The 26,984-nt window shown below is 43.7% G+C and overlaps 1 protein-coding gene and 1 long non-coding RNA gene across 2 annotated transcripts in view; both read left to right on the forward strand.

The window, feature by feature from the left end:
- The window catches only part of LOC140064584 (uncharacterized), a 44,887-nt gene that overhangs the window by 7,940 nt on the left and 9,963 nt on the right, over positions 1 to 26,984 (forward strand). The window lies entirely within an intron of this gene.
- On the forward strand, positions 15,759 to 18,360 carry LOC140064579 (uncharacterized). The gene is made up of 2 exons (XM_072111625.1): positions 15,759 to 17,788; positions 18,075 to 18,360. Exons 1-2 carry the CDS (start codon positions 15,810 to 15,812, stop codon positions 18,220 to 18,222), a joined length of 2,127 nt encoding a protein of 708 aa, XP_071967726.1. The 5' UTR covers positions 15,759 to 15,809; the 3' UTR covers positions 18,223 to 18,360.

Consider the following 26,984-nt stretch of genomic DNA (forward strand, 5'->3'; position numbering starts at 1 on the left):
AGAAGATTTAAAGGGCCAGTGCATTGTTAATTGCCGCTGGCCATTTCCCAGAATTCTATATAAATCAGCCTCTCCCTGCACGACCTACCAGATCTTCTTGCCTTGTGCCTTAGAGAAAGCTTTGTCTCATGCACATTGCTGTTATTGTGATTTCCCATTGTGACCCCGGTTCCGTTCCTAACTACGCTCCTCTGCCGCCTGCCTTGACCTATTGCTTCATCCCCGACGCTGAGCCCGTGCTGCCCGTCCTGATCTCCAGCCTGTCCCGGACTAGATTCTGCTCAGCGTCACTGTACCTCGACTTGGCAGCCACCGCAGACAAAGTCGCACCTGTGGAACGACCTGGTGGTACCACATCGCCTGCAAGTCCAACCCGCTTTGCGGCGGGCTCTGGTGAAAACCGGGTACCACTTAGATTCCGATCCCCGGTGCTGGCTTACGTCACCGTCCGCGGTGGTCCAGTGGGTCCACTACCCCTGGAGCCTGACAGACTGGGATGTCCCTTTCTAGCTTGAGTAATCAAGCACCGATCCCCGGTGCTGGCTTACGTCACCGTCCGCGGTGGTCCAGTGGGTCCACTACCCCTGGAGCCTGACAGACTGGGATGTCCCTTTCTAGCTTGAGTAATCAAGCTAGATTATCACACAGGGCTAAAACGTCATAGGGCTAGAACAGTGCTAGAACGTCATATGCTAACTTCATCAACTCTGTAACTTGTCCCACATCAACTTGTCCCTGCGTTGACTGAGATATAGGGGGAAATTTATCATAAGCTGGCACTCCTGCTCCCCCCTTCTCGTGCCACATACATCAAGAGTCTTAGGACCTGGCGTAGTTTTGCTCAAAAGAAAGCAGGTACGGGGCGGTAATGCTCCATGCCCACCCCTCCACCGCCCCACGCACCTCTCTATGCCCCCTCCATGCCCACATGGTGTTTGAAGTGGTGTATTTGCAGTTTAAATCTGCAAGAATTTGTGTTTATTTCACTGCTTCTATGCCAGCAATAAAAAATATCTCCCCAAAAAAGTCTGTGCTTTTTGTATGCAGCAATGGACACACGACATAGCTTGTTCATTAAAGGGCTAAATTAGGTCAGTCATTAAGTGGTTAAGCATTAAACACAACTAACTATTAAAATTTCAGTGTAGTTAAGATAGGGAGTGTTCAGGGCAGGAGCTTAGCCCTCTCCATGCACAGCAGGTGGCTGATGTATCATGACTACACCTGGGGCATAACGAACCCCTTCTGACCACGACCGGGCCCGTAGGTGGAGGCAAACCCCTGCTGATGTGGACCCCGGTCACAGCTCTAAAAATAGAGGCCGTCTGTTCTTATTGATGTGACCTGACACATTAGTGCTTGATACATCCGGAACATGCCTCTCTCGGGTTATGTACCCAGGTCCAGCACCAGTACTGGGCATACCTGGGCAAGTGCTGGGGCCCATAGGTGCTGGGGGGCTCACATAAGGCTGTACATAAGAAATCCATAGGGGTGGGGGGGCTTCATAACCATGAGGGAGCTATATATAAAATAACCACGAGGGAACTGTTTGGGATGATAAACTAGGAAATGTTTTAGGGAACAGGAGACTGTTTTAGTTTCTGAATTTTTGGGTTTACTGCAAAGGGGCCTTCTGAGGCTCTATTGCCCAGGGGCCTACTGAAACCTGGAGCTGACCATGTATGTACCAGTCTTTCAGACAACTATGGTATCCATGGTCATTCTCATATTAGCGCCATTCACCGTCCTGCAGAACATTATAAGATGGCAAAGACCGGTTGCAATAAAACATTATTGTATCTCAATGGGGAACATTGTACAATGGAATTAGCAAAACAGCAAAGGTGAAAAGAGACATAATAAAACATAACTTTTCTGATAATTACTTTAAAAATAGAGTACTATAAGGTACCCACATATCATAAAATAGATAGCAAACTGTTACTGCCACAGTGGTTGGCTAAGCTATTGATAATGAAGTGTAGGACTATACATATATACACATGGATAACAATGTATAAATAGGAACAATCTCACCCATACAATGATGTTTGGGGACCAGTTGATTAGACCAGGGATGGAGGGTAGGGTCCAAAATCCTCTACTGAGCCATTCCATGTCGGCATCATCGGACCGCCTAGTACACAGCCATTTTGTGCCTCTTAGAAAAACTATGTGATTGGACAGCTCTAAAGGAACAGGGAACTATCACTGGGGTGGTTGTGTGGCATGCACCTTCATGTTGACAATGGAACATTGCTTCTAGTGTCACTGGGGATACTTGTGATATAAGATCTTTTATCAAGTGTAGATCTGAAGGGGTGGTCAATAGGGCTATCGGTATCTGTGGCCTGGAGTATATAGGCAAAACGATACAGGAGTTTTGGCACCCATGTAGGGGATATTGTCAACCAAAGAGACCCTCCCCTAGCTAGACACATAATTAAACAACATAACAGCTGTACACATGCCATTACATTTCATGGTATCAGATGGTATCAATCATGTATTTTATTGGTGAGGTACAGGGCTACAATGTGTGGGTAGTGTACACCAATACTCTCTCAATTTTCTCCAATAAGGCCCGTCTGCTTGATTTATTGTAAAATGGAATTGGAAACAAACCAAATTCTGAGGGAAAATTGTTCTACATCACTTGGGTAAGGTAAAGTGTTTTAAAGTTTGTGACTCATAATACATTTCAAAAAAATGCACTCAGTCCTATTGGGGAACATGAGCTACATCCTTAAATAATAATAATTTCTTTATTTATATAGCGCACATAGATTCCACAGCGCTGCACAGAACTTGCCAAATCAGTCCCTGTCCCCAATGGGGCTCATAATCTAATTAACCTAACAGTATGTTTGGAGTGTGTGAGGAAACTGGAGGATCAGGAAGAAACCTATGCAAACACAGAGAGAACATACAAACTCTTTGCAGATGTTGACCCTGGGACTTGAACCCAGGTCCCCAGCGCTGAAAGGATGCTAACCAGGGGTTGGTCACTTACAGGAAACTTTAACAAGTATAACCCGGTCAAAGTTTGGGCAGAACTCTGCGCTCCCGAACGTGTATGTCACCTGCAATCCGTAATTTTCTTTCTTTTTTTGTGTATACTATGTTATTGCTCACTTCCCACACCTTGACTTTCAAGTCCTCTCCATACACAGTGTATTTTTATATAATTATATTATAAAACAGACTCCTGCCTCTAGTGGCACTGTTGACACTTATAACAGCAGTTATCCTGTGAGGCGCCAAATGGTTATAGGATTTTTGCCTATTACAGCTTGTATAAAAATGAAGGGCAACAATCCTATAACCATTTGGTTAATACATCCAGCTTCTTTCTTTTTATATTTCCTTATGTTTTAAATAAAGTTCCTGTAGTTATATGAAAAGAAGCGCCACAAGTGGAATTTTTCTACAGGGCTCCCTGCCCCAAACAAATTCTCTGCAAGGAAGAGGCAGAGGATCCCCAAATCCAGGTGTGAGAAACTTGTAGCATCATTCCCAGGAAGACTCCTGTCTGTACCAGCTCAAAAGCTTCTACTCAATACTGAGCAAATGGGCTGAATACTTATTACCATGTGATATTTCACTTTTTCTTGTTTAATAAAATAACATTTCTGTTTTTTCCTGTGAAGATGGGGCAGAGTGCACATTAATGAGCGAAAAATTGATCTTTCCAATTGGCTGCAATGAAACGAAGAGTGAAAAGTTTAAAGCAAGTGAATAATTTCTGTAGCCACTGTTACCTAACAATGCTTTTTTCTATATTGTGGAAATTGGAGATAGTGTAGATTATGTTACTGCCACAAGCAGGGCCGGATTATAGGCGGGGCTCCCGGGGCTCTAGCCCCGGGGCCCCCACCATCTTGCCCCCCCTAGGGGCCCCCACCAGATCGCACCTCCCGTGCCCCCCCTCATGAGCCGAACGCCGCCCTCCGCCTCCGGGCATTGGTGAGCGCCTCCCTGGCGATCCAGCCCCTGCATAAACTGCCCGCCCACTCATCCTGCTGCATGGGGAGCCGCCCCCCGCCAATCCGCCCCTCCCCCCCTCCGGCACAGGTGACAAGCAACCCCGCTCGCTCCCGCTCCGCTCAATCCCGGCTAAACACCGCCCCCCCCCCCGCCCCCTGGTCCGCTCACTCGCTCTCCGCTCCCGCTCCGCTCCGCTCAATCCCGGCTAAACACCGCCCCCGGCTCCCCGCCCGGCTCGCTCTCCTCTCGCTCAACAACCCCCGCTCCTCTCGCTCACCACCCCCCGCTCCCCGCTCCGCTCGCTCACCACCCCCCGCTCCGCTCGCTCACCACCCCCCGCTCCCCGCTCCGCTTGCTCACCACCCCTTGCTCCCCGCTCAGCTCGCTCACCACCCCTTGCTCCCCGCTCAGCTCGCTCACCACCCCTTGCTCCCCGCTCAGCTCGCTCATCACCCCTTGCTCCCCGCTCAGCTCGCTCACCACCCCTTGCTCCCCGCTCAGCTCGCTCACCACCCCCGCTCCGCTCGCTAACCACCACCCGCTCGCTCACCACCCCTTGCTCCCCGCTCAGCTCGCTCACCACCCCTTGCTCCCCACTCAGCTCGCTCACCACCCCCCGCTCCGCTCGCTCACCCCCCCCCCCCCGTCCCCCGCACGAAACATGCACCCGCCAACCCCCCCCCCCCTCCTTCCCGGCCGAATAAGCAACAACCGACCGACTTCCCCCCCCTGGCGAACAAGCACTGGCAAGACCCCCCGCCCGAACAAACAGGCACCCGGTCAACCCTAACAGGTAAGTATATACATATGTGTTTTTCTGTGTGTGTATATGTGTATATACAGTGTATATGTGTATATACAGTGTATTTATGCATCTACTGTGTATATACAGTGTATTTATGCATCTACTGTGTATATATATGTATATACTGTGTATTTATGCATCTACTGTGTATATATATGTATATACTGTGTATTTATGCATCTACTGTGTATATATATGTATATACTGTGTATTTATGCATCTACTGTGTATATATATGTATATACTGTGTATTTATGCATCTACTGTGTATATACATGTATATACTGTGTATTTATGCATCTACTGTGTATATACACGTATATACTGTGTATTTATGCATCTACTGTGTATATACACGCATATACTGTGTATTTATGCATCTACTGTGTATATACACGCATATACTGTGTATTTATGCATCTACTGTGTATATACACGCATATACTGTGTATTTATGCATCTACTGTGTATATACACGCATATACTGTGTATTTATGCATCTACTGTGTATATACACGCATATACTGTGTATTTATGCATCTACTGTGTATATACACGCATATACTGTGTATTTATGCATCTACTGTGTATATACACGCATATACTGTGTATTTATGCATCTACTGTGTATATACACGCATATACTGTGTATTTATGCATCTACTGTGTATATACACGCATATACTGTGTATTTATGCATCTACTGTGTATATACACGCATATACTGTGTATTTATGCATCTACTGTGTATATACACGCATATACTGTGTATTTATGCATCTACTGTGTATATACACGCATATACTGTGTATTTATGCATCTACTGTGTATATACACGCATATACTGTGTATTTATGCATCTACTGTGTATATACACGCATATACTGTGTATTTATGCATCTACTGTGTATATACACGCATATACTGTGTATTTATGCATCTACTGTGTATATACACGCATATACTGTGTATTTATGCATCTACTGTGTATATACACGCATATACTGTGTATTTATGCATCTACTGTGTATATACACGCATATACTGTGTATTTATGCATCTACTGTGTATATACACGCATATACTGTGTATTTATGCATCTACTGTGTATATACACGCATATATGTGTGTACATTTATATATATGTGAATGATGTGGTTTTTGTATATACTGTGTATTTGGAATGTATGTATATACTCTATATATATACATATATATATGTTTTGTGCTGTCGCCGCTGTATGTAGCTGTGTTACTGGGGATGAGGCGGCTGTATGTAGCTGTGTTACTGGGGATGAGGCGGCTGTATGTAGCTGTGTTACTGGGGATGAGGCGGCTGTATGTAGCTGTGTTACTGGGGATGAGGCGGCTGTATGTAGCTGTGTTACTGGGGGTGAGGCGGCTGTATGTAGCTGTGTTACTGGGGGTGAGGCGGCTGTATGTAGCTGTGTTACTGGGGATGAGGCGGCTGTATGTAGCTGTGTTACTGGGGGTGAGGCGGCTGTATGTAGCTGTGTTACTGGGGATGAGGCGGCTGTATGCAGCTGTGTTACTGGGGATGAGGCGGCTGTGTGCAGCTGTGTTACTGGGGCGAGGCGGCTGTATGTAGCTGTGTTACTGGGGATGAGGCGGCTGTATGTAGCTTAGTTACTTGGGGGCGAGTCGGCTGTATGTAGCTGTGTTACTGGGGGGGAGGCGGCTGTATGTAGCTGTGTTACTGGAGATGAAGCGGCTGTATGTAGCTGTGTTACTGGGGGCGAGGCGGCTGTATGTAGCTGTGTTACTGGGGTGAGACGGCTGTATGTAGCAGTGTTACTGGGGTGAGGCGGCTGTATGTAGCTGTGTTACTGCTGGGATAGTGGAAAGGAAGCAGGAGGACGTGTGTGTACGCTACACTTAGTGGGGGCCTCCACCAGATTTTGCGCCCAAGGGCCCCCACCAACCTTAATCCGGCCCTGGCCACAAGTAGTCACATGCAACATAGCACTGCGTCCACATGTCCTCATGTATGAAAGTGAATGATTAGTCATTATAATGATTAGTTATTGTTATATATGTATAACTAAACAAGTGGCTTACTTCTACTTTCAATGTACCGTATATGTAAGGGAAGAAACAAACAGCACTGAGAATTTTGATGCTTTTGTTTTCAGAAAGAGAAGTATCTATAAAATATTTTACTATATTATATTTTAAAATAATTCCTTCACCTGTGGATATACCATATATACTCAGGTATAAGCCTAGTTTTTCAGCACAAAAATATGTGCTGAAACCCCAAACTCGGCTTATACTCGAGTAAAAAAAATATATCAAAACTCACCTTTCTGGCTTCCCCCACTGCTGGCTATATACTGGGGCAGGGGGCTGGCTATATACTGGGGGATATGGGCTGGCAGGCTATATACTGGGGGGCAGGTGCTGGCTATATACTATGGGGCAGGGTCCGGCAGGCTATATACTGCGGAGGCTGTGACCAATGCATTTCCCACCCTTGGCTTATACTCGAGTCAATAGGTTTTCCCAGGTTCTTGTGGTAAAATTAGGGGCCTCTGCTTATTCTTGGGTCGGCTTATACCCGAGTATGTATGGTAACTTTATTTAAGTAATTTGTTATCTTGAGTGTTATTTTGTGGGGGGGGGGTTGTTGTACAGGCAGTCCCTGGGTTACGTACAAGATAGGTTCTGTAGGTTTGTTCTTAAGTTGAATTTGTATGCAAGTCGGAACTGTATATTTTATCATTGTAACCCCAGCCAAAATTTTTTGGGTCTCTGTGAAAAATGGATTTTAAAAATATTGTGTTGTCATAAAAACCAGGATTAACAATAAAGCTTAATTGCAGACACCTGTGATAACTGTTACAGCTGTATATTGTAGCCTAAAGCTAAAGTACAGTAATTTCCCAACATCCAGAGGTCCGTTCTTAATTAGGAGTCATCTGTAAGTCGGGTGTTCTTAAGTAGGGGACTGCCTGTATTTCATTTTTGTGGTGAAGATCCACGAGGTACTCGAGGTACTGTCCCGCTCCTATGGGCGCTGCTGTACTCAGTGAGTAGATAGACTTGTGATCATAAAATATATATTGATATATTTATCAATATATATTTATATATTTATTGATATATTTATCAATATATATTTATATATATTTACATATCTATCTACTCACTGAGTACAGCAGTGCCCATAGGAGCGGGACAGTACCTCGAGTAACTCGTGGATCTTCACTGCACTGCCAAGTCCGTCATTGCTAGATGCTCGGACCAGGAGTCCCGTCGGCAGCAGCTCCTCTTCTTTATTGACCTATGATATGCTTCATTTCCTACTGGATAAGGTGAGAGTCACTCCTTTACACTTATCTCGCTCCCAGTAGAATACACTTGAATTTCTCGCGTTTTTTGTCTCCTCTCTCCTTCTGGCAATATTGGTGCACACCCGTGGATTTCCACACCTATGCACCCAATGTTAGCATTTTGTCTATGTGTATTTTATTTTTGTGTTATTATAAATATATATTTTAAACCATAATTTTAAATATTTACATATTTGCAGTGGATTTGTCCTCCTGTTCTGTACTTAACTGCACCCACTGTTCTAACCTTACTGTGTTTCAATAAAAAAAATTATTGTAATGCACAGAATATACCCAATATATCAACCCAACAAGAATCATATGTCTAAGGCTACATTCACACGGACGTATGAAAACGGCTGTATCCGTACCGTACCGTACCGTTTTTTTACGGATTACATACGGCCACATTCATTTCAATGGACAATATGTCTGACCATTTATATTGCCGTTGTTAACTCCGTTCCGTACCGTACCGTATACTGGCCGTATAAAAATATAGAGCATGTCCTATTTTCTCCCGTATTTCAGTTCCGTATGCCCTAGAAGTCTATGGGGACGTATAAAATACGGGTTACATACGTGATGCATACGGATGAAAAACGTCACGTATATATGACCCGTAAATACGGGACTGGAGAAATAATACGGTCGTGTGAATGTAGCCTTAAGGCTCATTTCGCACGTTCCTTCCCTTTGTTAAAAAAAGTAAAGAATGGAAGTTTAACGGAGGTTGAACGTATCAGTTAAACATTTGCATTGACATGAATGTAAATTTTAAGTCATGTTCCGTTTGGTAGGTATCCTTTACTCATGCATCTTTAAAAAAAACGCATTGATAACAGATCCATGACAAACTGACCATAACAGAGGCCATAAAATTGACATTAATGTCAATGGGTTTTTAAAATGACATGTTAAACCTCCGTTCTTCACTTTTTAATGGTAGTGTGAATTTAGCCTTATTAGAAAGATCTCTTTGTTATTCAGTTGTAATTAATACTCTACTTTTTTGCGGACATTTGTATTCTCTACTGCTTAAGGCTGAATGTGGGCAATATTATGTGGAATACATGATTGATCACCACCGTCCTTCATAGTACCTGCCACCCATGACAGGCTCTCATCCCAGCTCGTCTGTACCTGAGGCTGATACACCACAGTGTCAGGTAGTAGTGTAATTTTCATCTCACTGTAAGGTCTGGCTTCTGCCACTACATAGACCCCCTGATGCCTTCTGCATTTGAATATCAAAGCAATGGTACAAGCTTTAAACATGTCTGACAGTGGCTAGCCGTCTTTGATCTACAACTTTGACAATGTGCAAAGCAGACTGCATAGATCTGTATGTATCTGGAATGAAAAATTAAGTGTACTCTCCTGCATAAAATCATATGATCCAATAATAATTCTTATCTCTTCTCTTTACTGTCACTTACTATCTCTTATACTATCATATTGGCTCTCTCTATAGGAATAGAATACTTATTCATTGATTGCAACAGTTGTTAGTTGCAGTTCTTTTATTTTTTTTATCTATGCCATCATAAATGTAGTTTTTTTTTTTTAAGCAGCCCCCTCCCGGCCAGCAATGGGGTTTTTTCGGTCTCTGAAAACCCTTTTAACAGACAATCCCAATGTAAAAGGGAACTGGGCTCTACTTGTAATCTAACAATAGTCCAGATGTCATCTGTAATGTGTATGGACCCTGACCCGGGTACACTAATGGTTACTTTCCAAGTAAAGGAATATTAATTTGAGCATTTTGTGCAACTTTCTAATGTCACATTATTGGTAGACTGTAAGCTCTTGCAAGTAGGACCCTCATTCCTATTGTTCCACAAAACTATGTTTTCACTCTGTCGAGTATTATTTTATTTGTCTATTTCCCCTATAGTCTATAAAGCGCTACAGAATATGATGGCGCTATATATAAATAAAGATTATTATTATTCATTTCTTGTGAGGAGGGCCTCATTCCTATTGTTTCATCTGACCATGTTATTGTTCTGTAATATCTTATTTTGCTGGTATATGTCCCCCATGATCTGAATAGCACTGCAGAATATGATGGCGCTATAGAAATAAGGATTTATATATTATTTTTATTATTGTTATATATCATTTTATGTGCTGGAATTGTATACTAAGGATAGAATAAAAAATATAGAGACATTTTTAGATTATTTTGGAAACGCTCCAACCTGAGTTTGAAACTATTTATGTGGTGCCAAAAGGTACAAAGGGAACAAGACATAGGTCTATGAGGCACATGTGGCATTGAATAGAGTCTATTATGACTGAATAAGTAGCCAGGGCTCCTTGCAGTTTACTTTACATCCCTGGTATTTGCCAGGACATTGGTTACCGGATCACAAGATCATTTGAACCTTATAAATAATATTAGTCTGCAACTTAAAGTGTTCTTCTATAAGTCCAATCCTACCCCCAGCACATCTATATTAAGGTGTTTGTTTTCTTTTTTCTTGGATGTAGTTCTTCCATAAGTGTCTGAAGTAGGTCAGCGCTTAACTGTTAACTGGCCTTAAAGGCATTATCCAGGACCATGACCAGTGTTGTTATTGCAGCTCAGCAGTATAGAGATGATGGAGCTTAGTTGCGATACCACGCATTACCTTTGGACAGGATAGGAGGTGTTTTTGGAAGAAAGCAGCCAAATTTTTCAACCTCTGGGCAACCCCTTTAAAACCTGTTTTCAGCACAGTTTTTCCCCTGGATGACGTATAAGATACCTACGCCTCCTCCTTAGTTAGAAACATTTGGGGTCCCAGATGTTACTTTGTGGTCACTCAAATTTTTATGTTTTCCTATGATCTTTATGTTTTCTCCTCAGTTTCGTATTTTATGTATGAAACTGAAATATACAAATACATTCTGGGTAAAACTTTTACACAATGATATTTTATTATTAGTACAAGTCATTCACAACTTTAGGTGTAGACACAATTTCTGCTAGAAATAGGTTTTGAAACACGTTGCAAGCGGAACTTGGAGGGGCTTGTGCCCGATCGCATCAGCGTTTTGGTAACGAGCACAATGGGGCACATTTACTAAGGGTCGCGTGCTGCACTTTTGTCAGACTGTTCATGTTTTTCATGGCTAAAACGGCTTGCACAGGTTCTTAAGTGTGTCCTGGATTGTGTCACACGCGGTCCCTTTGTGGCGCAGCTGCGCTGGCTTCCATCCGTCGCAAATTAGGCTGTGAGCCGTCGGATGGTCCGACTGATTCGGACCGAGCGCCATAATTAACATTGAAATTGTGTTGCACACCCTATGTTAAAGATGCACCACAAAATAGATGGTGAACTCTGTCGGACCTGAGCAGTGACACATTCATGATTTCTGGCGCACGATCTTAGAGAATCGCCGCACACAGCATTATACACAAACAATGTCCAGTGACCTTGTAAGTAAATGTGCCCCGATGTGTTTTTCATGTAAGCAATGCAGAACTCGTGGGGCTTGTTACCAATTGCATGTGTTTCCTATGAAACGCTGATACGATTGGCACAAGCCCCTCCCTGTTTCAAAACACGCTGCAAACGGAACCCGTGTCCGCATCCAGGGGCGTAACTATAGGGGGTGCAGAGGTTGCGGTCGCACCAGGGCCCAAGAGGCTTAGGGGGCCCTTATAGTGTCACTTTCCCATATGAGAAGACTATTGCTATAAACCATACATTATAGTCGGGGGCCTAGCACAGACTTTGCACTGGGGCCCATCAGCTTCTAGTTATATGTAGTGTATGTGCTTATGTCTGTGCAAAGTATATATGAAATATGTGTATTCTGAAGAATAATATGCGGTATGGGGCTGGCAGTGAGGGTTTAGGTATATGGGGGCCCCGTTTCTAAGTTCGCATCGGGGCCCACTGGGGTCTTGTTACGCCACTGTCCGCATCCTTATGCAGACATTATATAAAATCTAAAAATCAATTGTCAAATTATTTATTTTAGTTTCTACATTAAAGAGGAGGTGTCACCCTTAAAAACGGCACCAGGGGGGTGCTTACTTTAGTATGCAGCTCCTAGTGCCATTTTTTTTAGGATGACACATCCTCTTTAAAAATAAGCACAGGGCTTCAATACTGAGATAATGGTAACTAGTGTGAATAAGAATAAGATATTATTATATATAACACAAATACACATCACGGGTAAATAAAATGCATAACATATGCCCATTTCTGCCAAATAGAGGGCTATGTTCAAGATATCACATGAATTCCATAGAGCACAAAGTGGGGCATTTATCATGTCTTACACACAAGGAATGAAAAAGTCACAATTCCTGGAGCACGGCCAAGCAATTGTGACTTTTTGCTTTCCTCATCTAAAACATAGTGTATTTATTGTATGTGCCAAGACATTTCGCTTATCCTCACAATTCTCTGAAAAATCTTAGACTGTACATAAATAAAACTTGTCACCAGCTTTTATATGAACAAGCTACCAGAAACTTCAGGTAGGGTATGAAATGTCCTTTTAGAAATCCCTCTCGCATGTTTACTGATTTAAAAAAAAATTAAAAATAGAAGAGTCACTTTTTTTTTTAGAAGAGTCATCACTTCAGACGCCCATATATGGGCTCTATAATACCTAGAATCGTAGTGTATGAAAGATGAGACTCTTTTATAAAAATGACATCCGGATTGTGGTTCTGTGAGCTATAGAATCAGAGTTACAGGCAGGTAAAGAGACAGTGGGGAACATGAGCTACAGATAAAGATCAGTATGTCTCTAACTACCCACATCTATGGTTCTATGGTTCACAGAATGAAAATCCTTCTCATCTTTAATATTATACCAAAAGCATGTTTCCAGGTACTACAGTGCTCAACATAGGGGTGTCTGAAGCGACTCTTCCCCTCCAGCCTCTAAAAGTAATCTCAGGCAAAAAGTGATGCTTTTCAGCTCATTTTCATATAAAATTTGAGGTGCTTTTTGTTAATATGTAAACGGATGCATTTTAAAATATAATAGGGAAATATAGAAAGGATATTTTGTACCCTATCTGAGGGTGCTAGTAGTTTAGTACAGTATTTTTCGCACTATAAGGCGCACCATCAATAAATGCCTGCTAAAATGTCTATGTTCATATATAAGGCGCACCTGATTATAAGGATGAATGACCAGCAGGTGGCAGAACTGTGCACAGTTCAAGGCAGCTGTTGTCTGCAAGTACGGTTCATATATAAGGAGCACCTTTGATTTCTGAGAAAATCAAAGGATTTTTTGTGCGCCTTATAGTCCGAAAAATACGGTACTCTAACAGCTTTTGACAAGTTCCCTTTAAATTGTTCCTTTCTCCCAAGACTCAGATGTTGCTGACATATTGAAAGGTAAATACCAGGCCAATGAGTCCGGGTTCCGTACAAGGTCGGTTCTGCAGGTTTCTTCTTAAGTCAAATTTGTATGCAAGTCGGAGCTGTATATTTCCGCTTCGTCCCCCATGACGGCCCAACCTGGAGGATGCCCCTTGACCTCTGCAGGGACAGGAAGAAGAGAGGTTAAATGCTCCCCCCCTTGCATCCTCCCGCCAGTGTTCTTCCTGTCCCTGCCGAGGCAGGACAAGAGAGGTGCCCTCTCTCCTCCAGGGGGGGGGGGGACGAAGTAAAACTTACGGGTAGTCCTGGCTGGCTAAATCCCGGCGGGCTGGGGCGTTCGGTCGGCCTTGTGTCCTCCCTTTCGCCGCCCTTCCAGTCCGTTCGTCCTGGCCGCCGCTCCGCGATCCGTGTGTGAGCGCGCGGCGGCCGAAAAAACTACAATTCCCGGCGTCCTCGAGGTCCGATGACGACTTCCGGTCGCGACCGGAAGTGGCGGCTCACAGGACCGCAATGCATCCCTGGGAACGGGAGCACGGCGCAGGCGAAGTCTACAGGGGGATGGGCTCCCCATTAAGGTATTTAAGGTCACCTGGAGCAGGTAGTCACGCTGATCTCAGGTCTAAGATCTGTGTGTGACGCTGCGGTGCTGGTTTCCTGTGCTGTGTATTTCTGAATTTTCCTGTGCGCTTCCACGGCTTTTATGATGGCTGACGAGGCAGACCCTACCTTCCTGCATCCTCCGGTTTCTGTAAGTGGGATTTTGTGCAGGTTTGGGTTTTTTTACTGTGTGTAAAATAGCGGGTCATTTATTATCCTCCGCTTGCCCTTTCAGGAGAAAGACCAAGGGTCTAAAACGAAAGGCAAGGAGGATAAAGGGGATAAGACGAGCAGGTCTGAAAAACCCGAGAAAAGCCGGCTTAGAAAGTGCAACATGTGTGCCCACTCTATGTCCGACTCATACAAAAAGCCGATTTGCAAGTCTTGCATCGACAATTTTATGAGAGAGGAAAAGACATCCTTCTTAGACGAATTAAAGGGGTTTATCGAGGAGAAAATAAGCTCTTCAGTGGCCGCTGCTACGTCCAGGCCTCCACCGTGTAAAAAACCTAGAGTGGAGCCGGATTCTTCTATATCTGAGGGGGGGGATGATTCTGAAGCTCCCTCATGCTCATACGTAGAAGATGATGATCCTACGGACTCACAAAAAACAGAAGATTCACGTCATCTGTTTCAGTTCGAGGAACTCGATGGTCTCTTAAAAGCAATTAGACAGACCTTGGAAATCGAGGAGATTCTTCCCCCTAGATCTAAGGAGGAGGAACTATTTGGGGGATTGAAGGCAAAACGCCAGAGGGTGTTTCCCCTGAATGACACGTTAAAGGAGCTGGTTTCTGAGGAGTGGCAAGAGCCAGAAAAAAGGGTTATCGTGTCCAAAAACTTTAAAAAGAGACTTGTTTTTGAGCCCGAGGAGTCTAAAGTATGGGACACTTGTCCAAAGATGGATGTGCAAGTTACCAAAATAGTAAAGAAGACCGACCTTCCTTTTGAGGACGCGGCCCAATTAAAGGACCCTATGGACAGGAAGTCTGACTCCCTGTTGAGAAAGGCCTGGGAGACCTCCATGCTCAGTCTGAAAACTAACTTGGCTTCCACCTCAGTCGCAAGGAACTTGCTGTACTGGCTGAATGAGTTGGAATCCCACATCAAGGAAGGGACTCCGAGATCAACAATCTTGGAGAACTTTCCTTTGCTGAAATCTGCTACAGCCTTCCTCGCAGATTCTGCTGCCGAGGGAATTCGTTTCGCTTCAAAGGAGGGAGCACTTACTAACTCTACCCGACGGGCGCTGTGGCTAAAACAGTGGAACGGGGACATCAGATCCAAGGCAAAACTGTGCAGTCTTCCCTTCTCAGGGGAGTTTGTGTTTGGCCCAGAGTTGGATGCTATACTTGAGAGAGCATCAGATAAGAAAAAGGGCTTTCCTGAGAGATCGATACCCAAGAAGCAGCCCTTTCGAGACTTCAAAAGGGATTCCTACAAGGATAAAGGGAAAAGGGGACGCTGGAGCTACCCGAAAGGAGGTAAAGGGAGAGGGTTTCTGTTCTCCACCCCAACAGACCCTAATAGAAACAAGAAACAATGATGCCATAGTAGGGGGAAGGTTGCTAAGATTCAGAGGAGAATGGACAAAGGTCACTTCAAATCCCTGGGTCTTAGATATATTACTGCATGGTTACAACATCGAATTCCTCAGACTTCCCCTACGAAATATATGCCACCTTCACCTTCCATGTCACTTACATCCCACAGTTTAATATGGCAAGAAGTAACTTCTCTTTTGTCTTCTGGAGTGATTATACCTGTTCCACAGGATCAAGAGAAATCCGGTTTTTACTCTTCTCTTTTTTTGGTAAAGAAACCGAACGGCACAAACCGACTAATCATCAACCTGAGAGGTCTCAACGAGTTTATCGTCTACCGGAAATTCAGGATGGAGTCGGTAAGATCAGCCACACACATTATTCACCAAGATGCATTAATGTGCACTATAGACTTAAAGGATGCATATTATCACATCCCTATACACCATTTCTCACAAAGGTTTTTAAGGTTTTCTGTCTTGTCTCCAGAGGGTGCTACACTACACTTTCAATTCTGTGCACTCCCCTTTGGAATATCATCTGCACCAAGGACCTTTACAAAGGTGATGGCAGAGGTGGTGGCGTCTCTCAGACTACAGGACGTACTGATCGTCCCGTACCTAGACGACCTACTCATTGTTGGCCAAGACAGGGGGAGCTTACTCTTCTCCAGAGATCTCACCCTAGAAACCTTAAAAAGACTGGGATGGATAGTAAACTACCAGAAGTCAGAACTTTCCCCAGCTACTGTGAGGAAATTCCTGGGTGTAAACCTGAACTCAGTTTACCAAATGTCGTTCCTTCCACAGGACAAGGGAGACCACATCAAGGATCTGATAACAAGGTTCAGGAGAAAATCAGTGATCTCTATCAGAGAAGCTATGAAGATTCTGGGCTCTCTAACAGCCTGCATCTCCTCGGTAGCCTGGTGTCAGGCCCATTCCAGAATACTCCAGGGATGGATCTTAAGATCCTGGAACAGAAAACAGGAGGATCTGGACAGGAAAATCCCAATCCCACCTGCCGTCAAGGAGGACCTGCTATGGTGGTTGGAAGACGGAAATCTGAGGAAAGGGATCTTCTGGTCAAACAGCCCTTACATCCCAATCCAGACAGACGCGAGCCAGAGGGGCTGGGGGGCAGTGATGCCTCAGCAAATTTCCCAGGGTACCTGGACAGAGGAGATTACAAGAAGGTCCTCAAATTTCCGAGAGTTGCAAGCAGTATGGGAAGCACTCAGCGCGAACACTCCTCTTCTTGCCCACCAACACCTCCTAATTCTATCAGACAATACAACTACGGTCTCCTACATAAAAAGACAAGGAGGAACCAGGTCTCCTCTCCTGAGTACCCTAGCTCGGAAAATATTTTTGTGGGCAGAACAACACACTCTGTCAATATCTGCCACTCATCTAAAAGGCACGGAGAATTCAAGGGCGGACTTTCTAAGCAGAAGAAAGATCCTACCAAACGAGTGGAGCCTCAAGGAGGAGATCTTCCAGCGGCTAACATCTTTGTGGGGTTATCCTCTAGTGGACTTGTTCGCAACAAGGGAGAATACCAAATGCCTGCATTATTTTTCTCTGGAAAAAGGGGAGAACAGGGAACGGCTGGACGCCTTCTCTCACCCCTGGGACATTCCACTAGTCTACGCCTTCCCCCCAATTCCCCTGATCGCCAGGGTCCTGAGGAAAATATTTCAGGAAAATACCAGAGCCATCTTCATCTGCCCGAACTGGCCGAAGAAAAGCTGGTACCCACTCTTGAAGAAGATGTCACCAGAGAATCCAGTCATTCTTCCGCTATCAGAGGACCTACTACATCAGGGTCCAATCCATCATCCAAACCCAGGGAAATTACAGCTGTCTGCCTGGATCCTGAATCCAGCTTCTTAAGCTCTCAGGGACTCTCATCTGAAGTCATCAAGACCCTGAAGGCAAGTAGAAAACCAGTCACCTTTGCCATCTATCATAAGATATGGAAGAGGTTCTGTTCCTTCTGTAAGGACAGTCCACCTTCCCAAGCTAACCTTAATATTTTGCAGGTGCTTGAATTTCTTCAAAAGGGTTTGGAGTTGGGTTTGTCTACCAGCACCCTGAAGGTCCAGGTGTCGGCGCTTAGTGCCTTCTTCGACCAGCCTCTCATCGAGCACAGGTGGGTCAAAAGATTTATTAAAGCTGCCTCTAGGTTAAAGCCTCAGACTGTTAAAAAATCATCAGCATGGGACTTAACTCTAGTTTTGAATGCCTTAATGAAGGAACCATTTGAACCTATTGATTCCTCCAGTGTTAAAAACCTGACACTTAAGACAGTTTTCCTGATAGCCATCACTTCTGCTAGAAGGTTAGGTGAACTTCAGGCTATATCGATTAGGGAACCCTACATGAAAATTCTAGATGATAGAATTGTGTTGATGTTGGATCCAAATTTTGTTCCCAAGGTGGTTTCCGACTTTCATAGGAATCAGGAGATTATCCTACCCTCCTTCTGTGAGAACCCTTCTTCGGCAAGAGAACGCGAATGGAGTTCTTTGGATGGGAAAAATAAGGGGAGGAAGGCGTCGAAGGCGACTATTGCAAGATGGCTGAGACTGGCAATTGCCTCATGTTACGACCTACAGAAAAGCCCGATACCAGCAGGAATCCGAGCTCACTCGACCAGGGCTATGTCCACATCTTGGGCGGAAAGAAGAGGAGCGTCACTAGATCAGATTTGCAGAGCTGCAACGTGGTCTTCATCCACTACATTCTCCAAGCATTATAGGCTGGACTTGCACTTGTCAAAAGATCTATCTTTTGGACGCAAGGTGTTACAGGCTGTAATCCCTCCCTAAAAAAGCTTACTAATTTTGTAAGTCTCCAGGTTGGGCCGTCATGGGGGACGAAGCGGAAATTGTGAATTAGATTACTCACCGGTAATTCTATTTCCGTTAGTCCACCATGACGGCCTATATATTTTCCCTCCCAGCTGGATTTCTTCCTTTCTTTGTATTATTATTTCCAGATAATTTTCCTTTGTATGTGGAGCAAACATACTAAATAAATCTGGTTGTATCTTCCTCAGCATGGTTATTTTGTAATCACTGGCGGGAGGATGCAAGGGGGGGAGCATTTAACCTCTCTTCTTCCTGTCCCTGCAGAGGTCAAGGGGCATCCTCCAGGTTGGGCCGTCATGGTGGACTAACGGAAATAGAATTACCGGTGAGTAATCTAATTCACAATTTTATCATTGTAACCCCAGCCAAAAATGTTTTGGTCTCTGTGACAATTGGATCTTAAAAATGTTGGATTGTCATGACCAGAACCAGAATTAACAACAAAGCTTATTCGAAGACACCTGTGATAAGTCGGGTGTTCTTAAGTAGGTTACCGCCTGTACATGAAACTCATTGGGGGTCATTTATCTTTAGCGGATACAGTTGTGCTTGTCTTCTCTTGTTTTTTTCCGGGTTTTGTACTTGTTTAATTTATCTTAGAGGTAGCTGAGTCTCTGGGGGTTTTAATAAAAAGTCGCACAAAGGTCTCAAACTCTTCCACAACTTATTTCCCTAAAGTTTTTCTTATTCCTGGTCAGGACTGGTGTTTATTTGCGACTTTCTAACCACGATTAGCACCAAAATTGCGACGTTTGCATATTTTCACATCCGGATATGTCGGGCGCATCAATGGAAAATTCTTGTGCAAGTAACTTTGCTAGGCAAGTGAAAAAGTAGCATATTGAGGCGCAAATATACCAAATGTACCTAAAAAGTAGCAAAAAAAAAAGAGTCAGGAAGAGAGTTCTCCTTACGAAGACTTTGCCAGTTAAAGCGTGTGGAGACTTATAGCCATTGACTCTCCACATGGGGATGAATATGACATAATGCAGGATGAAGTGACCCAGCCAGGTCGAAACAGCGCTGTCTACAGTTAGGAGTCTGTTAGGAGTCTTATTTGCATATTTTCACAGAAAAAATTGAAAAAATCCTAAAATATATGACCCCCATTTTTTGAGATTTTAGTAAATTAATACAATTTCAAGATGATGTATACCTGTTTTATCTGTACCGCTAATTATCAATTAAAACTTTTTCAAAAACTATTTAAGATACATTAATATGGGATTTTTTTTCCTTTAAAGGGACACTGTCACTAGATTTTAACCCTATTAAACTAACATTTCCCCTCAGGTTGGGTATGAAATTTCTTTTCTGGAATTCCCTTTTGGTTTTGTAAACTACAGCACTGGGGATACGGGCAGATAAAGACATATTTGGAAGTACGAGCTGCAGATAAAAATCAAATTCCAGCCTTAATTTACCTGCACATGTATCTGGTTTTGTAGATCACAGAACCACAATCCATTTTTAGTACAACTCTAAGGGTGGATATCTTTGGTTCAGGGGAGATTTTTCTGTTTAATATGACATAAAATTATGTTTCTAGGTGCCAGGGTTCAGGAGATACATTTGGTCACGTTTATAAATGTCCTTTCTGCACAGGGCGTGTGCAAATAGTAGGTATATAGCCGTATGTCAGTAGTGAAGAGGTTAATATTACACTGAAAACTTTTGTCCATGTTCTAAAGATACAAACAGTGAGGTGTCTGAAATAACCACTTCCTCTGCAGTCTCTGAAAACTCATATCAGGTAAATATGACTCTTCTGTGTTCAATGTCACATGACTTTGGAGAAGATTTGGTGAGATTTCACACAAAAAAAGGGAATTCTAGAAATAACACATCATCCCCTACATGAGGGGGATAGCACTTTAATAGTGGTGGGCTCCCTATAAGCATGGTCTTCAGGGATAACCAAACTAACTTGAAAAATGCCCCAGGTTTAGAACCTGGAACATTGCTGCTGGAAAGAGATGGGTGCATCTGATTTTTAGGTTCAGGTTCATATTGCCGGATTGGTGCCCGAACCCTAATCTAACCATCGGGACCGCTCATCTCTACTGCTGGACACTAGGTAAATAAACACCTTTATTTTCTTGACTAAGCCTCGGAGTGCTGTTATATTTTTTACTAGATAATCCAGATAATCTAAAATACAGGCGGTCCCCTACTTAAGGACACCCAATTTACAGACGGCCCCTAGTTAAAGATGGACCCCTCTCCCCACTGTGACTTCTGGTGAAGCGCTCTGGATGTTACTATAGTCCCAATAATAGTCTGCAATAATGAGCTGTAAAGTGTCTGTAATGAAGCTTTATTGATCATCCTTGGGGCAATAAAAAATGTTGTCCGGATCTACAATTATAAAATATACAGTTTCAACTTACATACAAATTCAACTTAAGAACAAACCTATGGAACCTATCCTTTATGTAACCCGGGGACTGCCTGTATCTGGTATAATATTACTATCATAATTATAAATATGCTGTAAATGCATAACAAATAAAATCAAAGCTGTAGGTAGGTCCCAGGAAGTGGAACAACTGTTATCAGTTCCACCAGGATAGAGTAGATGATAAGAGCTTGTTAACAAAAGCCTGACATTGTCACCCACAATGAAGCCAGGATTTAAAGGTGCTTCATTAGCATTTGAGAGGATGAGCAGCTTCCATGCATATCCGCATACCTTCTGGAAATGCACACATAAAAGGCTCTAGAAGTGTAATCCTGCCAGATTACAAGAGTTTACAGTGCAAAATAAAAGAGTTACTAAAGACCAATATCAAACACAAGGCAGGGGTGCTGGGTGACTGCACGGATAAGCTGAGGTCATCTGTAGAGCAACCAGACAAGTGATCAACCATTAAGACTTGTTGCTAGAAATTCACGATTTATTTGATTTCATTATGACTCATTATTCCATTTTTTATGACAAATTTAGCTAAGTGTAATCTTTCTGTAATTCTATAGGGATACCAAGAACATTTAGTTTTCTTTTCCGTTTTTTACTACCTTTTGAGAATTATATAAAAAGCTTATAAAATCCATCTAATTTCCCATCAATGTAGCCATATGTGGGATTGTTTTGCACGATAAGACACATTTTCTTTTATAGAATGATTTTTTGGGTTTATTGATTTTGAGAATCATTTAATTATTGATTAAACTTTTATTATTTTTGGGGGAGGGGTGGGGAATAGGGAAAAAACTATTCTTCTATAGTTATTGTTTATTCTGTTTTACATAGCGTTCACTTTACTATAGGGGTTGTATGCAGTGATACAATGTAAGTATATTTTATGGAACGTCAGTTAAACATTTACTGTGTTTATATTTGAAACACTTTTTCAATATAAACTGTATAATCTTTACTCATTTTCTTTTAGTCCCTCTAAAGGACGATACAATGTGATCATTTGTGTACGTCTATAGTTCTTTCTTCCACCCTGTATAGCAAAGCCAAATTGCCTCTTAGTAAAAGTCTATCTGGACTTATTTGTCATGCTTTGTGCAACGCTGCGTAATCTGTAGGCGCTATATAAATAAAGAATTATTATTAAATATTATTATCTGGATGTCAACTAAGCCATGCGTTAGGCACAAGGGGGTGACAGAGGCTGCCCTGCCCGTATATATCTCTTACCAACTCCAATGCTATTCACTGCAGTATCTGAGGTTTCCCTCATTCCACCAATTTCACCACAAGCCCATCTGACATTGGTAAAACTGTCCTATGCACATATGTAATCTGAGGAATGGGTAAGCTCTACCATGAAAAGCCTTGTTTCTGCATAGATTATAATAGTAAATATTCACCTTTAGCTAATAAACATGTACCTCGTTGCCTGTTCACCTATTTGGAAGCCCAACGCCCCAAGATCCATTTTTCTTCTTCTCCTTAATGACTAGGGGGCGTTACTACAGCGGTAGCAGCCATAGCAGCTGCTATAGGGCCCACAGTGTCAGGGGACCCTGGCATCCTACCCAACGCACTATGGCATAATATATATATAACATATATGTGTTGTATATATGCTGTATCTATGACAGCAAACAGTCCAGTTGTGGAGCAGCACAGCGAGCATAATGGATCAAGTCCAAAAAGTGGGTGCACATCTCCAACAAATCCAATCTGCTGGTTTGTATGGTCAAATTTTCGAAAAATGTGATGAGGCAGCACTCCAGTAAGTATAAAGGTGGTCTTTATTCACCCAAGGCAATATAAAGTGCAACGTTTCAGCTCATAAAGCATGATAATGGCTTTATAGATGAGCTGAAACGTTGCACCTTATATTGCCATGGGTGAATAAAGATCTCTTACTTACCAGAGTGTTGCCTCATTGCATTTTTTGGATATATGCTGTATCTATGATGTCTATATGCTGTATGTGTATACAGTGTATGGTGGGTGTATATATGCTGTACATTTGTATATTGCACTGTATGTGTGTGTATATGCTCTATATGTGTGCTCATGAGTGTGTAAATGTGTGATTGTAACTCGCATTTGTGACCATACAAATATGTACATTTTTAAGTGGGAAGGGGGCCCCATTCAGAAGCCTGCTATGCTACTAACTACGCCATAGACTTTGGTAAAATGAACTGCCTAATAAAGTGTTTGCTCCCTGTGTGCCAGGAAACCACTGTGAATCACTGTGGCTATATGCCACAAGACCTCTGAGCATGTCCTGTATCTTGTAGCCAATCTTTAAGTTGTAAGTCCTTGTGGTTTTCCAGCACGCTGGATTTAGATCTGGGTAATTTGGAGTGTGAGAGATATATTTCTCTACAGACGCCATCTTGGAACAAGCAGACACCATTTTTGACGAAGGGGTGTCCGAAGAATTTGAGACTTTTGGGCAGCCAGCCCAGCCTGCCCCCAGTAGTATACAGCCAGCCCAGCCTGCCCCCAGTAGTATACAGCCAGCCCAGCCTGCCCCCAGTAGTATACAGCCAGCCCAGCCTTCCCCGTGTAGTATACAGCCAGCCCAACCTGCCCCAGTAGTATACAGCCATCCCAGCCTGTCCCGTGTAGTATACAGCCAGCCCAACCTGCCCCCAGTAGTATACAGCCAGCCTAGCCTGCCCACTGTAGTATATAGCCAGCCCAGCCTGTCCCCACTAGTATACAGCCAGCCCAGCCTGCCCCAGTAGTATACAGCCAAACCAGCCTGCCCCGTGTAGTATACAGCCAGCCCAACCTGCCCCGTGTAGTATACAGCCAGCCCAGGCTGCCCCCAGTAGTATACAGCCAGCCCAGGCTGCCCCCAGTAGTATACAGCCAGCCCAGGCTGCCCCCAGTAGTATACAGCCAGCCCAGGCTGCCCCCAGTAGTATACAGCCAGCCCAGCCTGCCCCCAGTAGTATACAGCCAGCCCAGCCTGCCCCCAGTAGTATACAGCCAGCCCAGCCTGTCGCCAGTAGTATACAGCCAGCCCAGCCTGCCCCCAGTAGTATACAGCCAGCCCAGCCTGCCCCCAGTAGTATACAGCCAGCCCAGCCTGCCCCCAGTAGTATACAGCCAGCCCAGCCTGCCCCCAGTAGTATACAGCCAGCCCAGCCTGCCCCCAGTAGTATACAGCCAGCCCAGCCTGCCCCCAGTAGTATACAGCCAGCCCAGCCTGCCCCCAGTAGTATACAGCCAGCCCAGCCTGCCCCCAGTAGTATACAGCCAGCCCAGCCTGCCCCCAGTAGTATACAGCCAGCCCAGCCTGCCCCCAGTAGTATACAGCCAGCCCAGCCTGCCCCCAGTAGTATATAGCCAGCCCAGCCTGTCCCCACTAGTATACAGCCAGCCCAGCCTGCCCCATGTAATATACAGCCTGCCCCCACTAGTATATAGCCAGCCCAGCCTGCCCTGTGTAGTATACAGCCTGCCCCCACTAGTATACAGCGAACCCAGCACTAAGAAAAAAAATAAACTTATATACTCACCCTCCGGTGGCCCTCGATGTCCGCGCTGCTCCCCCGATGTCAGCACGGGTCCTCTTCTGTCTTCTATCTTCTTCTGTCTTCCGCAGGGTGCCGCCATGTTCTTCCCGACCTGCAAGCGCATAGTATGACGCAGCCGCTGCTGACGTCAAACTATACGACGGCTGGGAGAAGAACATGGCGGTGCCCTGCGGAAGACAGAAAATAGAAGACAGAAGAGGACCCGCGCTGACATCGGGGGAGCAACGCGGACATCGCGGGAGCAGCGCTGCGCATTGGGGCCACCGGAGGGTGAGTATATAAGTTTTTTGGGGTTTTTTTTAGTGCTGGGCTGGCTATTGACCCGTGTATAAGCCGAGTTGCGGATTTTCGGCACATTTTTTGTGCTGAAAAACTCGGCTTATACACGAGTATATACGGTACATCACAATAAAAAAAATCAGGGTGACGCGTTTCAGACTGTCACATGCAGTGATTACTCATACCATGCACAGAGCAAGGACTTCATGTGACAGTCTAAAACGCATCACCCTGCTTTCTGTATGTGATCCTTACACATTTTGACTATCATTTTAACTTTTCACTGCTTTTTGATTATTACTTTGTTACATACAAGGTCTTTAGCCAGGAATCAGCACTGATGGTAGAAGTAAAACAAATACAGTCGGTCCCCTACTTAAGAACACTCAACTTACATACGACCCCTACTTAAAACGGCCCTCTGGTAATTGGTAATTTACTGTACTTTAGCCTTCGACTACAATAAAGAGCTGTAACAGTTATCAAAGGTGTCTGTAATGAAGCTTTATTGTTAATCTTGGTTCTTATGACGATCCAACATTTTTAATATTCAGTTGTCACAAAGACCAAAACAATCTGTCTGGAGATACTTACTTACATACAAATTCAACTTAAGAACAAACCTACAGAACCTATTTTGTATATAACCCGGGGACTGCCTTTATGTAAGAACTAAAAATGATATTTGGTCATCGCATTCTACTATACTTTACAAAGCAACACCAAATTGTAGGCATTGGTGCACAGATACCCGCAGCAGGGCTATTGCTGAGTAGCGGGCCTACTTTTATTTACTTAACAAAGCCTCATTAGGGTAATAAATATTTAATTATTTTAGATAAGTCTTTGTATTTCCTTCGGCAAAGGGGGATATGTGAAACTAGTTTCAAAACGGCGGTGACCGTGCTGAGTTATCTCGTGTCGCTAGTATCATTCTGTGATGTAAGTAAAATAGACTAGATAAATATAGAGAATGGCAGGCCCGCAGACGGAGCAGTGACCCCCTTTTATTGTGTAATTGCACTTCACACTCTACATCTGCCCCTTTCAGATTAGGCATCTGTTTGTGGATACTCACTGTTCGATTTTCCAACAACTCACTAAGCATTTTTTTATCTTTACTACCTTGTCCCGTCTGATGGAACCTTTGGGAATATTATTAGATATATGACAAATCCCACTTCAGCCGTAACTCCCCTTGTCTATTCTTTCTCCTCTTTTAAATATGTGCATCTTTCTCCTTTTCAAGCAAAGGGAGAAAACTGCTCCCTAGGCCTGTTCTCAATAGCTGTGAATATACAATACAGGGCAGCCCATCAATAACTGCCTGTGACAGGGCTATAATGTGAAGACAGTCACTGCCTTAGGACTGGCTTTCCAGCTGGGGACAGACAGCATACAGGCATCACAGAGAAGGACAACCAGTGTTGAAGAAAACAGCTTAAAAGAGCAAAAGGGGGAGAATTCTCGATATGTATAGAAATCCAGTTGTTAATGAGGAGACAAAACATGCATTGACCTGTGTATTAACATTTGTTTCCCCTTTTTTTTCCTTTTGGTTTGCTTAGAACGTTTAAGATGTCGATAAAGATCAGTAGGAAAAGGTGGTGTATTCCTAAACCGGGGAAAGACTTTCTAATATTTATTGAGATACAGGACTAAACAGGATAAACATGAATGCAATACTTTACAGGACAGTCTCTGAGCCTCTGTTCTGGACATACTCATAGTCACACATGTAATCAACACATACATAGTCATAGATTTATCTGTAGCCAGACGTATCCATAGTCATTGTCGTATAAATAGACAGATATATCCATAGTCACAGTAGTATACATAGTCAGACACATCCATATTTGTAGTCATATCCATAGCGAGACACATCGATAGCCATGGTCATGTACATAGTCAGGCATATCCATAGCCGTAGTTATATATATAGTCAGACATATCCATGGTCATAGTTGCATACATAGTCAGAGGTATCCATAGTCCTAGCCGTATACATAGTCAGAGGTATCCATAGTCCTAGCCATATACGTAGTCAGATGTATCCAAAGTCATAGCCGTATACATAATCAGAGGTATCCATAGTCATAGTCATATACATAGAAAGACATATCCATAGCCATGGTCATGTACATAGTCAGGCATATCCATAGCCGTAGTTATATACATGGTCCGAGGTATCCATAGTCATAGTCGTATACATAGCCCGAGGTATCCGTAGTT

The sequence above is a fragment of the Engystomops pustulosus genome, chromosome 6 (genome assembly GCF_040894005.1).
Source record: "Engystomops pustulosus chromosome 6, aEngPut4.maternal, whole genome shotgun sequence".
Taxonomy (NCBI): domain Eukaryota; kingdom Metazoa; phylum Chordata; class Amphibia; order Anura; family Leptodactylidae; genus Engystomops; species Engystomops pustulosus.

Excerpts from the sequence above, each read along its gene's own strand:
- LOC140064579 (XM_072111625.1), top strand. The coding sequence starts at position 15,810 with ATGGCAAGAAGTAACTTCTCTTTTGTCTTCTGGAGTGATTATACCTGT. Across the intron at positions 17,789-18,074 it reads CAGCCTCTCATCGAGCACAG|GTGGTTTCCGACTTTCATAG; the intron begins GTGGGTCAAAAG and ends TTTGTTCCCAAG.